This window comes from Ochlerotatus camptorhynchus, unplaced genomic scaffold, assembly GCF_037179485.1.
Source record: "Ochlerotatus camptorhynchus isolate MF236.1 unplaced genomic scaffold, CSIRO-AGI_Acam_v1.1 ptg000467l, whole genome shotgun sequence".
Taxonomy (NCBI): domain Eukaryota; kingdom Metazoa; phylum Arthropoda; class Insecta; order Diptera; family Culicidae; genus Ochlerotatus; species Ochlerotatus camptorhynchus.
In genome coordinates, this window is record NW_027040953.1 from 1,573,270 (window position 1) to 1,594,767 (window position 21,498).

A 21,498-nucleotide genomic window follows, 5' to 3' on the forward strand; every position below is an offset into this window, starting at 1 on the left:
CAACCATACTTTCCTCAATTTGGTTTTTCCACAAAACAGGCTTTGTTTACGGAAAAACCACGTTCCAAAGCAATATTTCCGTGCGACAAAATGATAGTGTCTTAAACAAATGTCAAAAGATTCGGAGAGTGATTTCCAGATTGTAGGATTGTCTTATTCCAGAATGCATCCAGTCTTTGCTCTTCCCTGCTGTATGCAGTGAACGCCGGTTTTGCGTGTGGTTCGGTTAGTAGAGTACGATATTCAATCATAATTTTATCGGCCAATGTCCCAGACAAGTGATCTTTTTCCACTAGATGGTCCAAAACAAAAGACAGCCTCTTTCTGGCTGTTTCCGGCGATTCCGTGATTATTTCAGAACTCAAACATGAAATGTACCTCGTTAGCGGATATGTTAAGGGAGATTTGTCAAAGATTTTCAGCGCAACGTAAAATGCCTTGCAATCATTTCTAAAGACACCAGTAACAACCTTCAATGCTGCGAATCCAATATCCACGTGACTTGAAGGAAGTAGATTATTGTCGTTGAGTTCAATTAATGCCAAGGATTTCTTGTTTACATTCAAAAATTCTGGTTTAATCACTCTTAGAAATGGCTCGACATAGCCACTAACGAACGCCAACGGCCTTAGACTCATCGATTTCGTAGCCTCTAAGAACATGGCCATACGTAGTACCTACTTTCAGCATAGCCTCCCATATCGGTACACCTGGAAATCGACCACGTTTTGATCGACGGAAGGCACTTCTCGGACATTATCGACGTCGCAGCGTTGCCGGATGAGAGAGAGCTCACCAAAGCCCCTCTTGAGGACTGCTCGAGCAACGTGAAAGCAGCCATTAACAGGATTGCTGAAGGCGCCGTTGGGTTCGTGGAGCGGAATCGACGGTACGATTGGTTTGACGAAGAGTGTCAGACGGTTTTGGACGAGAAGAACGCAGCGCGGGCGGCGATGCTGCAGCAAGGAACCCGTCATAATGTGGAGCGATATAAACAGAAGCGAAGACAGCAAACCCATCTTTTCCGGGATAAGAAGCGCCGCCTGGAAGAGCTGGAGTGCGAAGAAATGGAGCAGCTGTATCGATGTCAAGAAACACGCAAGTTCTACAAGAAACTCAACGCATCCCACCAAAGCTTTGCGCCGCGAGCCGCAATGTGTCGGGATAAGGAAGGGGGTGGGGCTTATTACGGATGTCACTTCACGGTGAAAACTTGTCACTTGTCGTCACGGTGAATTTATTCCCATTTGATTTGTACGGCAATCATGGCTCTTATTCTGAGTATCACTTCCTTATCACCGTGTAGTGACACCCGTAATAAAGCCCGGTATCTTAACGGACGAACGTTAACATTCGCCGTTTATCGCCGCTAGCAAGCAGATTTGTGGGAAGTTATCAAGTGGTTAAGTGGACGGGCGATCGACAACGGACCAAATCTTTGCGTTGCGGCAGATCCTCCAAACGTGTCGTGAATATCAATCCTCCAAACTATCACCACCTATTCATCGATTAAAAGGCCGCTTATGATACTATTGACCGTGAAGAGCTATGGAAGATTATGGACGAGAACGGTTTTCCCGGGAAGCTGACCAGACTGATCAGGGCTACGATGGATGGTGTACAGTGCTGCGTGAAGATATCGGGTGCGTTATCGGACTCGTTTGAAACTCGCAAAGGACTTCGACAATGCGATGGTCTTTCCTGCCTCCTGATCAACATTGCGCTAGAAGGTGTTATGAAACGTGCGGGCTTTAACATGCGGGGCACGATCTTCAATAAGTCCAGCCAGTTCATCTGCTTTGCTGACGACGTGGACATTCTCGGAAGAACGTTTCAGGCCGTGGCGGACCAGTACACCAGGCTGAAACGTGAAGCAGAGAAAGTTGGATTAAAGGTGAATACGTCGACGACAAAGTATCTGTTAGCTGGAGGAACCGAGCGGGATAGGGCTCGCATAGGCAGAAGCGTGACAATCGACGGATATGAGTTCGAGGTGTTGGATGAATTTGTGTACCTCGGATCATTGGTGACGTCGGATAACAACTGAAGCAGAAAAATTCGTGGGCGTATTCTTGCCCAAAGTCGTGCTTACTACGGACTCCACAAGACCCTGACGTCGGGTAAACTTCACCTCCGTACTAAATGTAACATGTATAAGACGCTGATAAGGCCGGTAGTTCTCTACGGGCACGAGACGTGGACGATGCTCGAGGAGGACCTGCAAGCGCTGGGTGTATGGAGGCGAAGGATGAACCACGAGCTGGCGCAACTCTATGGCGAACCCTGTATCCAGAAAGTTGCGATAGCTGGACGGGTACGATGGGCGGGACACGTATTAAGAATGCCGGATAAAAATCCCGCAAAAATGGCGTTTGTCTCGAATCCGGCCGGTACAAGACGAACAGGAGGACAGCGAGCAAGGTGGTTACACCAAGTGGAGCAGGATCTTGGAAGTGTGGGACGGTCAAGAAATTAGAGACAAGCAGCCACGTACCGAGTGAATTGGCGTAACATTGTGATGCAGGTGTAATGCTGAGGGATGTCAGACCAGAATAAGAAGTAGAAGAAGAAGACAAAACTTCGCTTGAAATCAAATTTCGATTCTTTGATTTTCTTGTCACGCTGTTTATTTACAGCTTCAACGAAAATCCTTAGAGATGGCAGCATCTTAGACGCTCTTTCGACGACCCGATAATTCTCTACCCATCGGACGTCACAGAATTTCAATGGAAACAAAGAAGAACCAGCCACTGATGAATATTCAGCTCGGATCATTTTTAAACAGACTGTACAACGAGAGCAAAAATTCGTCAAAGTTCCAATCTGCTTTCTTCGCTCTACATTTGAATGCATTATGCACTACGTGAAGACCACAGCTTTCAACATTCAAAATTTACCAGAAATTACCAGTTCACATTCGGTCCATCCATTGAAATTTGAACGATTTTCTTCAAAGTACTAGGATTGGTTTTGAAACATTCCTTCAGCCCAATCAGCAAGTCAGTCGCACGCGTAGTTGATAGGAACGCAGAACCGACATAGTTTGTTCGAACTTCACATTCCTTGTCATAGTACCGAACAGAAATATCCATCTGCTGTCGTTGGGCGATTTTGTTCAGCGACTCGTCAAATCCAACGACGATCCTTGAGGTCTGATTCAAAGTTTTGAATAGGGCCTCCTGAAAGGATGGAGCCACACCGCACGTTATAAGGTAACCTATTTTCGTATGGCCCATACGCATCGCATGAGGCAATTTCGCTATCCGGGAACATCTTCTTGAAAATGCCAACATACGCACTCGCACTTCGATTGGAATTATGGGTGAACGCCGTTTCAAGCACCCACAGGATTTCTGCTGTTATAACTTTCTCTCGTAACACATACTTTTTCATGTTCACTGCGTATCCACTACTGGTTGGTTCTGCCTCTGGTGTACTGGCTCCATCGAAATCCAAAAACACCTGAAACCTAAATAGACAAATTCGACAGTGAGCATGCATGAGGGCATAAACGCGATGATCGATTCTCTTCGTCGATGTTCTCTTTTGCTAAAAACTCGCTAGATTTAAGATTTAACGTTTCTCGGTGTATTTGAATACTTCTGCGTACCTCGGCGCGTACGTAGTCGGCATTGTGTGACATATATTAGCGCTAGTGTAAGCAGGTCTTAACTTGACGCTTAACGAGTCAGCAAGCTATGTGCTGTAATGTGGACTGTACACGATTGCTTTTATTGACAATAATCGTATTGTCAATACATTTTAGATTGACGTCAATACATCGGTATTGACAATATTTCTGTATTCACATCATCAATATTATTGTCAATACTTGTAAGTATTGACAATATTTCTTACCGTGTGGGGTTCGCTTAAGCGCAAGCCGGTAAACGGAGGTCTCCATGGCAACGCTTCACAAACACATACGGGCAACTCTCCACTCACTTTCGGACCAGCTTTTCACAAGGTAAGTCGCACAGGCATGAAAAGCCATTGAAAAAAAAAGATCATATTTTAAATCAATTTACTTACTTTTTACAGCTATAATGGCCTTCTTCGCAAACCTATTTTGACCACAACTTGCGAGGAACAAAGAATAAAATAATTTTATATTTAAATAATTTTAATCACTGCTTGCTCGGATAATACCGCATTTTTCGAGTGAATGATGTTCGAACGATGGGGTACGCTTCAGTTTGCATCGATTGAAACAGCATTCATCTTTGTTTTCTGCTGCACAAGATAGCAGATCTGTGTGTGAATGAAAGTGAAACAGCAAATGTGTCAAGCTGAACATTGCATTAGATCCTAAGTAACACTGACAGATTATCTTCGTCGACTTTCCGACTCGTATCTCCACGGCCATGTTCCCAGATAGTTTCAGCACACAGATCGATAAAAGAAGTTTTTATCTACCATCTAATACGACAAACACAACCAGAAACGATTATGTGCTCAAGTTTTTACCGAAAAAGAAAATCAACGAAGAGAATCGATCAATGTTACTTAGGACCTAAAGCAATGTTCAGCTTGCTGTGTGTGGTGTGTCAAGCAACGTGAAAAGGCAGAGCTTTATGCTTTTTGACGTTTATTCGTCGTTCTCTATCTAGCACCCGGGATGCCTGGATTCTTTGTTTTTTCACTAATCTGTTTTCTCTTGCTCATACTTCTTCAATTTAGGTGGTGTAGTAGTGGCGCCGATTAAACGTCGGAAAGCCTAACATTCTTAAGGCCGGCGCACAATAGATACGCTTTCGGGTTTTTTGACAGATAATGCATGGGCTAACTGTCAAAAAACCTGAAAACGTATCTATTGTGCGCCGGCCTTTACTTGTCTTCTCTATCGGGAGCGTCTGTCATTTAACACAAGGTGCAGAAGTTCATTCTGCGGGCGTACATAATTTTAACCAAAAGCAACAAGTGTGTAGACTAATGTTTTTGTTTTGTTCAACGTCAATGTAATGTTTGTGAACAGGTGTTTAAAAAAGTAATGTCTTAAGTACGAGAAATGAAATTGATGGATCAGCAGACATTACCTTTCCCGGTACAATATGGATTTTCCCGGTCAATACAAATTCTCGGTTTTCCTAGTTGGATGGACTTTTATCAAAATATCTGCATGATTTCCTTTTATTAAATGAAGAAAAATATGATTCTTTTCAATTTGTACTGTTTTTCTGTTTGAGTTCTTCAATTATGACAACTGGTTTGGCACGTGCAACAAATTTTTATTTTTCTATATTTCCATCGTTAGGCCATGAAAAAGATTAAAATGTAGTCGAACACGGACCACGCACAACGGATTTTTTTTTACAATTGATGATGACATTAGGCGGCATAACGTCCACGGTAGGCTGAAAGCAATTAGAAAAGAAAGAGAAAAAATCAATGAAACTAATTATCCCTTCGACGTAAATGAAAAGTACTTACTTTTTCACAAGATAACCGAAGAAGTTCGAAGTTCTAAATGGCCGCAATGTGAGTTTTACAGCAAGAAATTTGCAAATCAGTTCGGTAATTTTTACAAGAATCTACCGTTTGTATTTGTAAATGTTTCTACAGTTCTTTCGCCATCATTTTTACTGTATTTCGGAATTGTAACCGTTTATAATTTCGATAAGTAAAATTTGATTACAGTTTTCGGTAAATTTCTGCAAATTACAGATATTCAGCAAATTCAGCGGAAAATTGGTAAAACGATGTATTTCACATTTTTTTTTTCATAACACACGTATCATCTTCGGTTTACTTCGTGAAGCAGCTTGTCAATAATTTACTCGTTTCCTACTACCGCTCCGAGTGAGCTGTGTCGCACGGGCTGCTTGTCATGAAAAAAAGAAAGAGGATTATATCATTATTGCTTTCCACTTCTGACATAGCGTTGTCACTCGGTTCGTTGATCGCTTGTCATTTTGTCATTTGGAGAAATTTTTGATTTCTTGAACAACACACATCGATGAACAGCTGATTAACTTCAACGTTGAGTGATTAGCTACCATCTCCATTGAAAAAATGAGTTTGGCAAAAACGCAAATGCGATGAACGGCACAACAACTCATGAGAATTGAGGTTCAATTTGACTTGTATATTCTCATCGCAAAATATTAGACCGTATTTTTTTTTTATTGTGTCGTTGTAGTGACCATTTCCATGTCAGGGTGTGTTTTGATTATCGTGAAATTTGCGATTAAAGTCATTGTTTCCGTTTGGTTGTTCCACCTGTTCTAATTGTTGGTCTTATGGTGGTAAGCTCCAATCGGTATTATCCTCGGATTAAATCCATACCAAGAATGTCCGGCTGCTTTGATGTCGACATAAGCGTTAATTAGCACGACTTCAAGCAAACATTTTGCAGTTCATTATATTTAGATAGAGCTGGAATAAGGGCGTAACAGCCTTTGTAAACAAGGACTTCTCTCGATGATTTCGTGAAAGTCATGGCTCTCCCTGGCAAATCGATATCATCATCGAGGAGGGGATGACTTCCCCTACTCGATGGATATATTGGTTTGTGTAGGCGTGCATTGAATTCCTAGAAATTAATGAGAAAAGGCATTGTTTACAAAGGCTGTTACGCCCTAATTCCAGCTCTATCTAGATATAATATATTTGATAGCTTGCTGCTTGACAATTTGTGAGCATGCAGAAGGGATAAGCTGGGAATAGAAAGAATGGATAAGATGAATTGAAATTTTGTACAAGTTGGAAATATTATGAGAGATTTGGGTAAAACTAGGATAATCCTAAAGTGTTGTTTCCCCTGGTCCGACGTTACGTTTAACATTCAGAATGAGAGTAAAATCGAATGTCGCGTGTGGGGTCTTCTGGTGTCTGACTTGTAACGTGTTACATAATGTTTCATATCTGTCTAATATTAGACAAACATTAAACGTCTTTCAGATCGAATGTTAGTCTGATTGTCTAACGTGCAAGACGAACGTTAGACTCATGCTAGACTAACCTCGGCGGGATTCGTCGATCTCAGATAAGACATAAGCGGAATGCGAATATACGCATTATCTTTCTTCATTCCACTGTACCAATGTAATCCAACTGGCCCATGTTAAAGTCGCATCGCAGTTCGAGATAACGCACTCACTCTCACTTCATTCTCGTTCTACAACGATCAGTCGTTCTGGGGATTCCCACCGAAGATGTTGCAAACAGTCGCGGTTCTGCTCGGGATTCTACTCCTATCTACCATCGTGGCAGCTAGCGAGTCCGATTATCGCAAATACCTTCGAACCCGTCCCCCACAGCTACCCGGAGAAGTTCATGTCGAAGAAGTGCTGGAAGTGTTCAAGTCCAAATCACGCCCCCCGCCGTTCGGAGTGTACAACGCGGAAGTCAACGCATTCCTGGCGAACGAATTCCTCCAGAAGCGTAGACGAAGCACTTCCACTACTTCTACAACCAGCACGACAACCACGACCACTACGACCACCACGGAGGCAAACCCGCCACGATCAACGTATCCGAGTCCCAGCAGAGACAATATCAATCCCGACTATACGGATCTTTTCAAGCCGAGCATCTCGATGACCAAGTACCCGAGCTATGTGCCTCCGAAAAAGATGATCATCATTAAGGAAGGAGAACCAACGGTAGGCAACGGAAAACTGCAACCATCGGCTCAACTGGAACGGACGAGTGAAGCGCAAGCGGATGTTTTCCAGTATTCCAATGAGGAAGATTATCTGGATCCATTGGGAGGCGAGTAGTGGTGAGTAGCTACATAGTAGATGAGCAATTGTGATAATTGACGCTCATTTGACCTGTATAATCAGGTGCGGTGTGGCAGTCATTGACAAAATGGTTTGGAATTGTTTAAATGATTGTAAGGTTTTCCGTTGTCCTTGCCCGCAACTGAAGCGTTCAAATCATTGACGTAACTACGTGAGTGCTAGGGGGGTACAGCCCCATCTAGAATTGTTACTACAATAACTTATTTTCGCTGCACCTCAAAATTGTTCGCTTATGGCCTAATTGAGGAGTTGGAAAAATAAATTTAGCCTCCCCAAGGATTTTTCTTTAGTTACGCCAATGATTAAAATGCTTATGAATATTTTGATTCTACATTTTTTTTCCGATTTGGAAAGTTAGTTTCAGAAGTCATGGTGTCTGTCTGCAGCTATAGAGATCTCCAAGCACAATCTCCGAGCCAGTGCTGGTAAATTTCATTGTCATTGAGCAAATTCACACAACATTTACAGATAATTCGGTTCCTCTATCGATCCGTCAAATTGAGATAACGAAAATACACTTGTCTCTATCATGAACTCACTGCTTGAAAGATTAAAATTTTCGTCACTTCTCACTCATACAAAAAGTCTATCATGACAAAGCTCTAGTAGGAATATTTCTCTGTCTCATCAAAAGCTTACAGTGACATAATAAAATAAACATAATTTAGCCTAATTTACACAAATCGTTTGAAACCAGTTACAAACTTATTCTTCAACGTTTCACGGGAAAATCAGAACTCTAAAATAAAGGCAACTCTACCAAAAACTCGCAGAAGGCTATGAATTCCTGTCTGAAGAGGAACCTGTATGTGCCAGTAGAGTGGGACAACCAATACGTACACAGAGCACATCAGAAACACAGAGAGCGCTGAATGTATATCTTCTGACACTGAGAGTGTCCAAACCTATCAGCTAAGACCGATTTTGATAAGGTGGCAGCTCAAAGCGATTGCACCATGGAAGGTGACGCAGGCAGAGTTGCAACCTATCACAATCAATATCGTCAAACAGCTGATGGTAGTAACGCTTTGTACATTCCTATCAATGTACTCGTCGAAGCTCTCTCCATGACCATCCATCAAGTTGACGAAAGAAGTAAAAAGCAACTGATGAATGTCGTCTTCGGTGGTGATCCATCACTGATCTGATCAGTCCCAACAATCACGACACTCACCTGTGCTCGTTTTGAAGCAGTTGCTGCTTTGCTTGCTTATTTATTTACACAATATCGGTTGTCGATAGGGATGGCATCCGGATTATATGTAGTCATACATTGTTATTTTATTTTAAACGAAAATTAAATTAACGGGGTTATTCTGAAGTCCACTATGGAGACCATCAGGCTCAGAAAAAGTGTCCAATACCCTAAGATATGGGTATTTTTGGAACGGGGACAACGCGTAGATGCCCTAAATCAATATCCGACGTCATTTTGGTATCCAAGATGGTGTAAGTTGCGGCTTACCTGCCAGCCTTTAGCTGGCCCGATTTTACCCCGGCGGGCGGCCTCGAGCAAGGTACTTCCCCCAAAGACGTTCGGATTTGGATGGATTGATAAGAAAAGAAAAAGAAAAATACAATTTTAGACGTCTATTATCCTCTAACCTTTCCCTTTTCTCCTCGTTGTCCTCGGTGTCACTCGGTGGGGCCCTTCGACGATAGCGGCGGCGGTTGCAGATCGTACTGCTTTACGTTGGCTCCAGACACGGTCTGTGCCGAGCGTTTTCTCCTTCACTTTAGCTGCGTAGCAGCGGTCCTTGGCGTTTAGCGGGGGGGATGAGCAAGGCTCCTTTATCGGAACCCCCTCGGCGACGATGGTGACGAATCACCGGACCAACTACTCGCCGTAGATGGTCCCGGTAGTCACCGCAGTGCACTACCCAGGCGAACGCTCCTTCGGTTCGACCTGCTTCGTCCCTCCTTGGCTCTTAACTGCGGTGGCGAGACTGGCTCTACTGGCTGAGCCACCGCAGTGAGGACGGTGGGTGTTCGGGGATCCTTGGGGTTTAGCCGGGAAGCGGAAAAATCCTCGAAATTTAGCTTCCCTTGGTGGCGATCCGACACCCTTCACTTCAGCTCACGAACCACGGCACTTTTCGGGGAAACGACGTCACTTCCACGCGACGGGGCTGGGAATTATCCCTCCAGCGGACACACAACACGAAAACGGCACTCCAACTTCTCGTTTTCACTTCAAACGGACGGGGCAAAAAACGCGTCGATTTCCTATCGTGGCTCGTAACTTTCTCCCCTGTACTAGCCGACAATCACTGACAATACAACAACCGCCATCGTTCTCCTGCAACCGCGCTCGCATGTTGTGCTGCTTATGTTTTTCGCCTTATTTTGCAGCGGGAGGAGAAACGGGACCTAGCTTTATTCTACACGCGAGACAATTTTAAACGATAATTTTTACACTATATTCTAATCCTAAAAACATACCTACACGAATAAAATCTACGATGAAAATAACAAATTAAAATATTTACAAATAAAGCAGTGGTGAGTATGTTGCCGAGCGTGCGACCAAAACAAAAACAAATCATAACAGACAAGGCACACGCTCATGGCAAACACGTTAAAAGGGTGGGTTACAATGGTGGTCATCGGTTTTCAGCAAACGTGTCAAATACCCTAATAGGGGAAATGTATGTAATGCCCCTAATTTGGGCCCATATATAAATTCGCAATCGGCTAAATTTTCAATAGCGATCAAAAATATCAATAAGTACCATCTCAATGACGCGTTCATCTAGATAAAATTGATAAATAGCAGATATTTAGCGATGGGCCCAATTATAAATCCACAGACAAACAGACATAACTCTCATAAGTTGTTCATCGATCAAGCATTTAACGGTCAATTTAAAAGTATCTCAGTTGGTAGTTCTGCCACCTGTGGCGCACATAGTCAATTCACTTGCGTTTGACGTTTACACACTACCGCCATCTGTTCAGCGTACTACCCACCACAGTGTACTCAACAGATGGCGGTAATGTTTTAGCGGCGATGTTTTACAATGATAAATATGCAGTGTGTTATGTCTGTTTGTCTGTGATAAATCTATAGGCCAATATCAGAGCCATTTCCTCTATATGGATATTTTCAGAACGGGTACAACCAAGGAATCAAAAATATCGTCAAATGACAAAATGACAAACGATCAGTGAACCGAATAATAACGCTATATCAGAAGTGGAAAGTGGAGGTTTTAAAGCATGCTACAAGTCTAAATCATGGTCTACAGAACCCTTATAAAACCGAAATTGTTACTTGGATAATGATATAATCTTCTTCCTTCTTTTTCATGACAAGCAGCCCGTCCGACGCAACTCACTCGGGGCGGTAGAAGGAAACGAGCAAGCTGCTTCACGAAGTAAAGCCGAAGATAATACACGTGTGTTATTCGGAATTTCTTTGTTATGTCTTTTCTCGATTCATATAATGCTATGTCCTCATCCGTGTAGGGTAGGATGGTGCAAAATGCACCCTTTAAGCAAAATCGTCAATGGCTGGCGAATGGAAGCTAAAATCAAGAAGAAAGTAATGGCGTTTGGTTCATTACCATGTTTTCTACAAAGATCGAGTGATTTAGAACTACAAAAGGATGATTTTCCATGACTTTCAAGGTATTTTTTAAATTGCTTCCAAAATGATAGCCGGGCAAAACGCCTGATTCATGATGCAATATGCACCACAACATTGGGACAAGACGAACGACAACAATGGCCAAAACGCACCACAACATTGGGGTAAAATGCACCCCATGGTAAACAAACCATAACCCCTGCAAGTAGATAATGCAAAGGGATGCGGTATTTCAAATGATTATTTCTTTATGTTACATCAGAAATAAGGTCTCAAAATCTCAATAGAATGTTAAACTGTGATTCATCAAGTAAATATCTAAAAAATATACACAAAGTTAATTCGTTAAATTTTTTTTTGTGATATATGATGTTAAAAGCTTAATTTTCAGTCGATGATTTTAACAACTGTGTCCTGTTTTGCACAAATGCTATTTTTTTAAAGGAATCAATAGGTCAATATATGATTTTATGATCAAGAATTATTTGTGAAACCTCCAGTTGAAAACAATCACAAACCGTTATCCGGAAAACGCATCTGAGGAAAAGTTATCGATGTTTTTCAATAAGTGGGCATTTTACCCCAGGGGTGCATTATGGGCTGTTCTCCCTTATATTGCAACGAAGCAGGCAAGCAATATATCATTATCCTTCTACCACTCGGACCGAGCTATGTTACAGAGCGAGTTTGTCATGGTAGTCGTAGCAACCATTTTGTCTGTATCGTTGGTTGCTTTATGTGTTTGGATTCACTGGGTACAACACGTAGATGCCAAAAATCGACATTCAACGCCATTCTGAAATCCAACATGGCGGCCATCGGGATTATAAAAAGTCTCAAATACCCTAAGATATGAGTATTTTCGGAACGGGGACAACGCATAGATGCCGAAAATCGATATCCGACGTCATTTTGGTATCGAAGATGGCGGCCATTGGTTTTCAGAAAACGTGTCAAATACCCTAAGATAGGGGTATTTTCGGAACGGGGACGACGCGTTAATGCTGAAATTAGATATCCGACGACATTCTGAAATCCCAGAAAGTATTTGACACTGATTCTCAAATCGCTCAAACACCATCTTTAATTTCAAGATGGCGTCGGACATCGATTTCCGGCCTCTAGAAGTCACCCGATTCCAAAAATACTCTCATTTTTCGGTATTTGATAGTATTTCACACTTTTTCTGAACCAAAGCCTCCATCTTAAGTTTTGAAATGGTGTTTTTTGGCCTTTAGACTATACTGGGATTTTGAAAACACCCATATTGATGAGTTCAATCCCACCGGTGCCCTTAGATTTTTTCGCAAAATTTTCTCACACACACGTCTCTTACCGATGATATGTGCTTACCTCTCAGTATGTTCGGCCTACACGGCCTACACGGCCTGAGCGTCTGTTCACCATGGAGGTGCGGCTCAAACAGCGTCTGACTGGCATCCAGCGGCTGAATAAGAAATGCTGTATTGTGTCAGCTAAATCTAAGATGGCAGCCCCATCTACACAATAACTGAGCGTCTGTCCACCATGGAGGTGCGGCTCAAACAGCGTCTGCCTGGCATCCAGCGGCTGAAACAAGAAATGCTTATCCCCGAAAGCTATACCCAAGATGGCAGCCCCATCACGGCGGATAGGAGACCTTAGGCTAACTACCTACTGTCCCCGAAACTTTACAACTGTTACAGAAACCAATAGAGAAAGATCACGGACTGATATTACGGCAACGACTTTTAGCGCAAAACAACGGACAAGAATTGGAACATGGAATGTACTAACGCTAGCCCAACAGGGGAAGCTGGCACAACTCGCCAGCGAGGCTCGACGCATGAAGCTCGAAATCCTGGGACTAAGCGAAGTCCGTTGGCCAAACTTTGGAGAACACAAGCTGCCGTCGGGACAGGTACTACTCTATTCTGGTATTCGAGGTGAAAACGCTCCCCGCCACCGTGGAGTTGGTTTCCTGCTTAGCGCCCAAGCAAATGCGGCGCTCATCAAGTGGGAACCTATCAATGAGAGGATAATCGTTGCCAGATTCAGAACGCGGGTTCGTAACCTAACCATAATCCAATGTTATGCGCCAACCGATGCTGCCGAGTTACAGGACAAAGAGAACTTTTACAGTCAACTGAATGCAGTCGTGGATAAAATTCCGAGAGGTGACATCAAGATCTACATCGGCGACTTCAATGCGAAGATCGGCTCCGACAACACGGATTATGAGCGTGTCATGGGGCGCCATGGTCTTGGCGAAATGAGCGAAAACGGTGAGCTGTTGGCAGAGTTTTGTGGCAATAACGACATGGTGATCGGGGGTTCGCTCTTCCCCCATCGACCAGTGCACAAAGTCACGTGGGTTTCCCGTGATGGACATACCGAAAATCAAATCGACCACATCTGCATCAGCCGAAAATGGAGAAGGAGCCTTCTTGACGTTCGGAACAAACGCAGTGCCGACATCGCGTCTGACCACCATCTCCTCGTTGGAGAGATCCGCCTTCGTATCGCGCGGGTCCAGCGGCGGGAGGAGCGGCTCGGACGGCGATTCAACACACGCCGATTGGAAGATCCAGCAGTAAAAAGGTCATTCGTCGAGGAACTGGAGACCAGAGCTGCGGATATTCCTGATGGTGGCAGCGTAGAAGAGCAATGGACGGCAATCAAGGATGCCTTTACTGAAACGAGTGAAAACAACCTGGGCGAGCTGCGCGCTCAGAGAAAGGAGTGGATCACGGATGACACCTGGAGGAAGATAGAGGAACGGAGAAATGCAAAAGCCGCGATAGAGCGGGCGAGAACCAGAGGAGCGAAGAACCAGGCCCGCCAACTGTATTCGGCTCTCGAGAAGGAAGTGAAGCGCTCGTGTAGGCGGGATAAGCGAGCGTGGGTGGACTCCCTAGCCGATGAAGGTGAGAAAGCCGCAGCAACAGGCGATATCCGTCTCCTCTACGATATCTCACGACGCCTGAGTGGAGCAAGGATGAATCCTAGGATGCCAGTGAAGGACGCGACTGGTCAGTTGCTCACCGACCCCACTGATCAGCTGAAACGCTGGTTTGAACACTTCGAACAGCTTCTACAAGTTTCGTCGGTCAACCAGCCATCAACATCTCGGCATGAACCGCCAAGAGTGCGACGCATCACTCGCGTCAATTCTGAGGTGCCATCCCTACCGGAGATCGAAGCTGCTATCCGAACCATGAAATCCAACAAGGCTCCCGGGGTCGATCGCATATCAGCAGAGATGCTCAAAGCTGACCCCATGCTATCTGCACAAATGTTGCATCAACTATTCTGCAATATCTGGGACACCGCGACTTTTCCGGCTGACTGGATGCAGGGCGTCTTAGTGAAGGTCCCAAAGAAGGGGGACCCAACTGTATGCGATAACTGGCGTGGCATTATGTTACTGTGTTGTGTTCTCAAAGTTCTATGCAAAGTTATCCTCAACCGGATACAGGAGAAGATCGACGCGACTCTCCGACGGCAGCAGGCGGGATTCCGTGCTGGAAGATCCTGTGTGGACCATATTGTCTCGCTCCGCATAATCTTGGAGCAGGTCAACGAATTCCAAGAGTCCCTTTACTTGGTTTTCATTGACTACGAAAAAGCTTTCGACCGACTCAACCACGAAAACCTGTGGGGCGCCCTAAGGCGCAAGGGAGTTCCGGATAAAATCGTCAACCTCATCGAAGCTCAGTATGAGGCTTTCACGTGCAGGGTGCTGCACAACGGAGCCCTATCTGACCCTATTCGGGTAGTCGCTGGAGTGAGGCAAGGATGTATTCTATCACCGCTACTGTTCCTCATCGTAATCGACGAGATAATGGTTGGTGCGATCGACCGTGTGCCGAACCGTGGGTTGCTCTGGCAGCCTATTACAATGGAGCATCTAAACGACCTAGATTTGGCGGATGACGTTGCTTTAGTATCACAACGGCGTTCTGACATGCAGAGTAAGCTCGACGATCTCGCCGAACGCTCCTCAGCGGCAGGTCTCAACATCAACGTCAGCAAGACTAAATCGTTGGATATCAACACGGGAAATCCATCCAATTTTACGGTAGCTGGTCAGGAAGTGGAGAAGGTTGAAAGTTTCCAATATCTTGGCAGCCAGATAGCGTCGGACGGCGGAACCAAGAGTGACATAGGTGCACGGATCAAGAAGGCAAGGGCTGCTTTTGCGAGTTTACGAAACATCTGGAAGTCAAATCAGATTAGTCTCCGCACGAAGATCCGAATTTTCAACTCTAACGTGAAATCTGTACTGCTGTACGCTAGCGAAACATGGTGCGTATCAGCGGAGATCACACAGAAGCTGCAGGTGTTCATCAACCGATGCCTGCGGTATATAATTCGTGCTTGGTGGCCTCACAACTGGATTTCGAATGCCGAGCTCCATCGACGGTGTCACCAGAAGCCGATATCGACAGAAATTCGGGAACGTAAGTGGAGGTGGGTTGGCCACACTCTACGGAAGAGCGGAAATGAAATCTGCAAACAAGCGCTGGATTGGAATCCAGCCGGACATCGCAGCAGAGGCAGACCCAGGGGCTCATGGCGGCGAAGCCTAAACAAGGAGATTAAGCAAGTCGATCGGAATTTGACCTGGGCCCAGGTCAAGGCGAAAGCAAACAATCGCCCAGGATGGAGATCTTTCACGTTGGCCCTTTGCGCCAGGGATGGCGCTCAGGACACTTAAGTAAGTAAGTAAGTCTCAGTATGTTAAAATTTTCTTATAAACAATAAAATTGACTGCAAAGTCGCTAAACCGTAAATCAAAATATTGATGAGTGTTTGACAGTATTTTCCACTTTTCTAAAACCGGAAGTCATCATCCCAGATTTCAAAATGGCGTCGCATATCTATTTCAAATGACTAGACGTCATGCCGATTCCAACAATACCCATATTAAACCCAAAGACGCCATCTTGAATTTCAAAATGGTGTCGAATATCGATTTTCATTCTTGAGACGTCGTCCCGATTCCAAAAAATACCCATATTGATGGTTATTTGACAGTATTTTCCACTTTTCGAAAACCGGAAGCCGTAATCTTGGATTTCAAAAAGGCGTCAGTGATCGATTTCCATCCTCTAGATGTCATTCCGATTCCAAAAAAATACCCATATATGGGTACCGTAAAACGGGGGGTGTTTTTTAAAGTATATTCTAAATATTTGTTATGGCAATTAATGTTTTTCAAATTTTATATTTTTAAAACAAGTACTGAGGATCCAAGAGATTATTTGTTAGTTATTTATTTAATGGAAATTAAAGCATTAGCACAATTTTTTACGTTTTGTGACCGAACTTCAGTATTTTGATTTGGGATTACTTTGATAATGCTCGATGAATGTTTTTCCATGCGTGAAACTCAACCAATTTAGTTTAAGCTATATGAAACTTTGAATGAGTATATAATCAGAAGACATTATAAGCAATAAGAATACAACATTGAATTTGTGATGACTATATAGGAAATACAGTTCATAAGTGATGATTTGAGTGCCTTTTCAAACAGGCCAATAACACGAAAATTGTTTTTTAATATATTCGTAAAATATTTAACAGGTACTATGTAAAAACTATATACGATATCTACGGCAATACCACAAACGAAGTTACAGACGACTAACTGGCGAAGAAATCAATTGAAATAATGCGGTTCGCTGAAATAGAATTTTCTTATAAGCTTGTGCCATCAGTCACCATATGGACTAGTATTTTTGTTTTGATTTGAACAAAGTTGATTTTCTGTTCAATGATCTTTGACAGTGTGCAAAGAGTGTACCATTTTGTAGTTTTTTGGGCATTTCAGCTTTGAGTAGAGTGAAAGACATGGAACCAAAACATTCTAGTACATTCAGTGTTGCCATGTGGTTCAATCCAGAAGTAGCATAGAGGCAACCCTAAGACTAGAAGGTCCCGAAGAAACGTGCTCAACTTTTTGGCCTAGCTCTGGTACTCTCTTCGGTCCCAAGCTAATCGATTCGCCCCTCGAAACATAGGAAAATCCACTAACCCCTCATTTTATCTGTCAAACTTCCATAGAGAATCTAAACAAACATTGTGTAGTACTAGAATTTCGACTAGAATGGGGTACATTAATCGTTTGCTTGGGACCAATAGGCTAGTCAGGTAGTCAGGTAGTTGGTGTTAAGGTATTTGACAATATTACCCACATTTTCTTGAACCGCAAGCCACCATCTTAGATTTCAAAATGGTGTCGCATATCTATTTCCAATTTTTAGGCGTCTTCTCGATTCCAAAAATACCCATATTGATGGGTATGTGAGAGTATTTTCCACTTTTTCTTGAACCAGAAGCCACCATCTTAAATTTAAAAATGGCGTTGCATACCTAATTATATTCTCTAGGCGTCTTCCCGATTCCAAAAATACCCATATTGATGGGTATATGACAGTATTTCTCATTTTTTTTCAACCGAAAGCCGCCACCTTGGATTTCGAAATGTCGTCGAATATCGATTTTCATTCTCGAATCCAAAAATATCTATATTCATGGGTATTTGCCAGTATATCTCGATAGCTTTTTCGAAAGGATGTATCAGCTTTTGTAAACAATGCATTTGATCGTCAATTTGGCGTAACTGGTAGCTCGCATACGAATACTAACACCACTATCAGTTAGGGGAAAACATCTCCTGTCTGATGATAGTGCTAGCATGCGTGAGCAATGGTACATGCGTTTAAATGAACCGAGTGAACAATAAACAAAAGTCAGAAAACCTGCGCTTATTTAGATCGAACAGCTTCGTTTCAATGCGCACGTAGGGGAAACAGCCCTATTTATGCGGTACGTAAGCAGCGTTAGAAGCCTATTGTTGTGTATGGAGACCTCCATACACACCAATAGGCTTCTAACGCTGCTTACGTACCGCAACAATCGGGCTGTTTACCCTACCTAAATTGTGTTGACAATAAAAGACGAAATGACCACGAGTCCAGCCAAAAAAACGAATCAAAAGTGGTTCTGTTGATGTTAAAGGCCATCTGCTAGGAGAGAAGACAGAATGACTCTGAATTTAAAGTGATGGTTGACGGCTGCGTCGTCGCTTGACGATTTTAGATTGAAAGTGACTTTGTTGGGCGTTGTTCCGGAAACCCAGAGGACTCATATCTGACCATTTAGTAGCAGAATTGAAATGGTGATGACATATTTTCTCAATGCTCATGACTGTATGCAATTTAGAGAAAATCGTGGATCTCTAGGTCTACTTTCAAAACGGCGCCGGTGGTGTAGTGGTAAGCGTGGTTACCTCTCACCCCAATAGGCCTGGGTTCAATCCCAGTCGGCGCCGCCGGGATGTTCTGAGGCATAACATCTCTGATCACGCCTTCCTTCTGAAGGGAAGTAAAGCCGTTGGTCCCCGGTTCATGAGTTGATGGGTCGATAGGTAGGGTCCAGGTGTGGGAGCTGCCTTCCTGGCACGTCGGTAGCATTTGTGCTCAGCACGGAAAACAAGATCGACGGAAAAAACAAACCAAAAGGTCTACTTTCAAGAATTGACCATTGTCCCGGTGAATCCGAATTTCCGCAGAGCCGTCTCGACTGGCCAACCCCATAGGTCCAATTGGGTGTCTACCTGTTCCAAAAGAAAGTAGACAGCCATACCTTAATAATGATGGATGAATCATAACGATTGAACATTGCATTGGTCATAACCAGCCATGTCAACCATGAATCGACACGCATTTTGCAGCCTTGGTATTTTGAGAAAGTTTCGATCAGCTGATTAGGTAGCTTATGATGATGTCGTGTTGGCTAGATTATAGATTTTAGCCATCTAGATTGTACTCATGTTGTCGATACCTGTGGAACGGGTTTCCAAAAACCTACCCAAATTTGAATTCCATTTCGAAGGAATCCCCGTTGTAACAACTCGGCTGAGAAGATTCGTTATCAGTTCCACTCGATCGAGACGCCAAACTCGCGTCGCAGAAATTTGTTTACACTCTTTCGGTCGTCTCGTTCGTGCTCGCACAACCACAGCTGCTACTCACTACTCTTGCTCCATTCAAGCAGCGCGCTTCCGTTTCTTCTGCTCTCGACAAAATCGACAGTCAACCGCGGTACGCCCAATCTGATATTGCTGTTCACATTAGTTTGCAGGTTCGAAGGTGCGAAGATGCGTTCCCAACAGTGGAAGAACTTAGTGATCTTCAGCAGCGGCACATTGCTTCTGTTGATGTTGCTGTCGTTGATGCTGGTAGCCGTGCTGGAAGTGGCCGAAGGACGCACCATCTACTACAATCCGGCCAAGCAGGATTTGAACACCACGGTCAATACGTCGAACATCTTCGTGTCACCGCTGCGCTGCCCAGCTGGCTACGGGTTGGACCGATTCCGGCGCTGTCGCAAGCTGGTCTACTAGCTCAAGGCTCTGAGGACGGTAAGCTCGGTTATCGGATTTGTTTCGATTGGAAATCAAATCGTGTGTCGTAATAATAGCGCGATAAGATAGAGCTTGTAATTGATTTCATTTCGGGGGTGAGTTCATTATCAAATCAGTTACACGGGTGAGTCCATAAGTGATGGTGTATTGTGATGAGGTTCAATTTGATTTTTGTGATTACGTTTGCCATCTTGCTGGTGGGAATGTGCAACGGTTCCAATGCGGTTCGAGTCATTTTCCGAAAGTCGCCACTGCCGGATGGGACCAATCAAAAGGCCGCTCACATATTAAGGTCTCCCAGCGGAATACGAGCTAGCTGCGGATCGGGCCAAATGCACGACACCTACGGATTGTGCCGCTCGGCTGTCTACTTCTAGCCGGACGTGTAAGTTCATCACACCTATTTTTGGAAGTTACTCAGCTCGACGTCATCGTTTCTGAAAAGGTTTACTCATTTCTCGAATGTCTCGTTTCACCACTCAATTATGGCGTCATGATCCCGGGCATAGCATAGCTTCTAATGTTTGCTTTTACCTCGTTTGTCAAAAAGGCAGATAAGATAAGTCGGAATGTCGCATGCGGTCTTGTGTTTTAATATCGGTTGCAATCGACTGCACCGCTATTGGTCGTAGTTGAATCTCGAATGCCGCGCAACTTACAAGCGAAAATATCCACACCTGTTGGAATCAGCTATCGAGCTTGAATAATGAAATTCACAAAAATCTGGATCCTGCTGTTGGTGGCAGTGTTTAGCTTTGAGTCTGTACAGTCAGTTCGTGTAATATTTAGGAGAAGGGTACAATCCAACGGAAATGTGGCGCACCTTCTACGCTCACCGAATGCCACAAGTTGTCCCCAGGGGCAGAAGCTGGATCGACGAGGGGGATGCAGGCAGTCTGTTACGTTTTAAGATAGTTTTAAGGTGTGAAAGCTTGAGAGAACGATTTATCCGAGACATTATTAGTAATTGAAGCATTCTGGCCTTTCCTTTCAGGACCCGTGGATGATCGGACGAGGAATGGTACTACATGAAATCCAGTGAAACAAAAATGTGTAATCATGTGAAACGAACTTCTTGGAGTGAAACTTATGGTATATTTTGATTAGCAAATGAAATGTTTTTTTGCTTTTGAATAAATGAATTGTTCAATGCGCAATAAACAAAGATAAGACAAGGATATATTTTAAGTGGACAATCAATGACATCTGTGATAAAGCAACTATGAGTGAATCAGTTTCGAATTGACGTCAAGTCAACTGGTTGGGCTACCCGCCTGTGCTTAGGTCTGATGGCGACAGTTTTTCAGTTTAATTTCAAACTTCTCGTCGAATTTGACAAACGGGATCAGAGCTTTCCAAATCTCATGGCAAGTTTCATAAGCGGAGCCAAAAAAAAACGAGAACAGTAAGACTAGAAAGAACTGCCCATGTTAAAAAGTAAGAAACGCCCTTTAGTTGCAGATCAACGACTTAAAATGTTGGTATAAGTTTAATAGCCATTCTCTCCGGCCCTTGATGCTACTTCAAAGTCTTCAAAAAAAATCATCAAATTTCTAAATCAATAGTCGATTAAAACGTCTTGCTGCTTCTTAAAAGTCATCCGATCAAACATCACGTTTCAAAACACACTTCAAACGCCCTGCTGCTGCAGATCAAACTAAAATAATTTGTTTAGGTGATCTGTAGGCTTCCTTAAGGGGAAGTTTACCACTCCGAAAATAATAATTGCGTTTTGAATTTTCTAAAAA

At 43.6% G+C, this 21,498-nt stretch overlaps 1 protein-coding gene across 3 annotated transcripts; it reads left to right on the forward strand.

The window, feature by feature from the left end:
* Positions 1 to 7,144: 7,144 nt before the first annotated feature.
* Positions 7,145 to 21,286, forward strand: LOC135712294 (uncharacterized). Of its 3 annotated transcripts, none has more exons than XM_065235261.1 (2): positions 7,145 to 7,723; positions 20,745 to 20,933. In XM_065235261.1, exon 1 carries the CDS (start codon positions 7,155 to 7,157, stop codon positions 7,719 to 7,721), a length of 567 nt encoding a protein of 188 aa, XP_065091333.1. In that variant the 5' UTR covers positions 7,145 to 7,154; the 3' UTR covers positions 7,722 to 7,723; positions 20,745 to 20,933. The 3 variants fall into 3 exon arrangements, 1 of the variants encoding a protein (XP_065091333.1); XR_010518579.1 differs by lacking the exon at positions 7,145 to 7,723 and adding an exon at positions 19,789 to 20,135 and having other exon boundaries at positions 20,745 to 21,286; XR_010518580.1 differs by lacking the exon at positions 7,145 to 7,723 and adding an exon at positions 20,145 to 20,672 and having other exon boundaries at positions 20,745 to 21,286.
* Positions 21,287 to 21,498: the final 212 nt, after the last annotated feature.

Coding starts and splice junctions, on each gene's coding strand:
- LOC135712294 (XM_065235261.1), top strand. CDS start 7,155: ATGTTGCAAACAGTCGCGGTTCTGCTCGGGATTCTACTCCTATCTACC.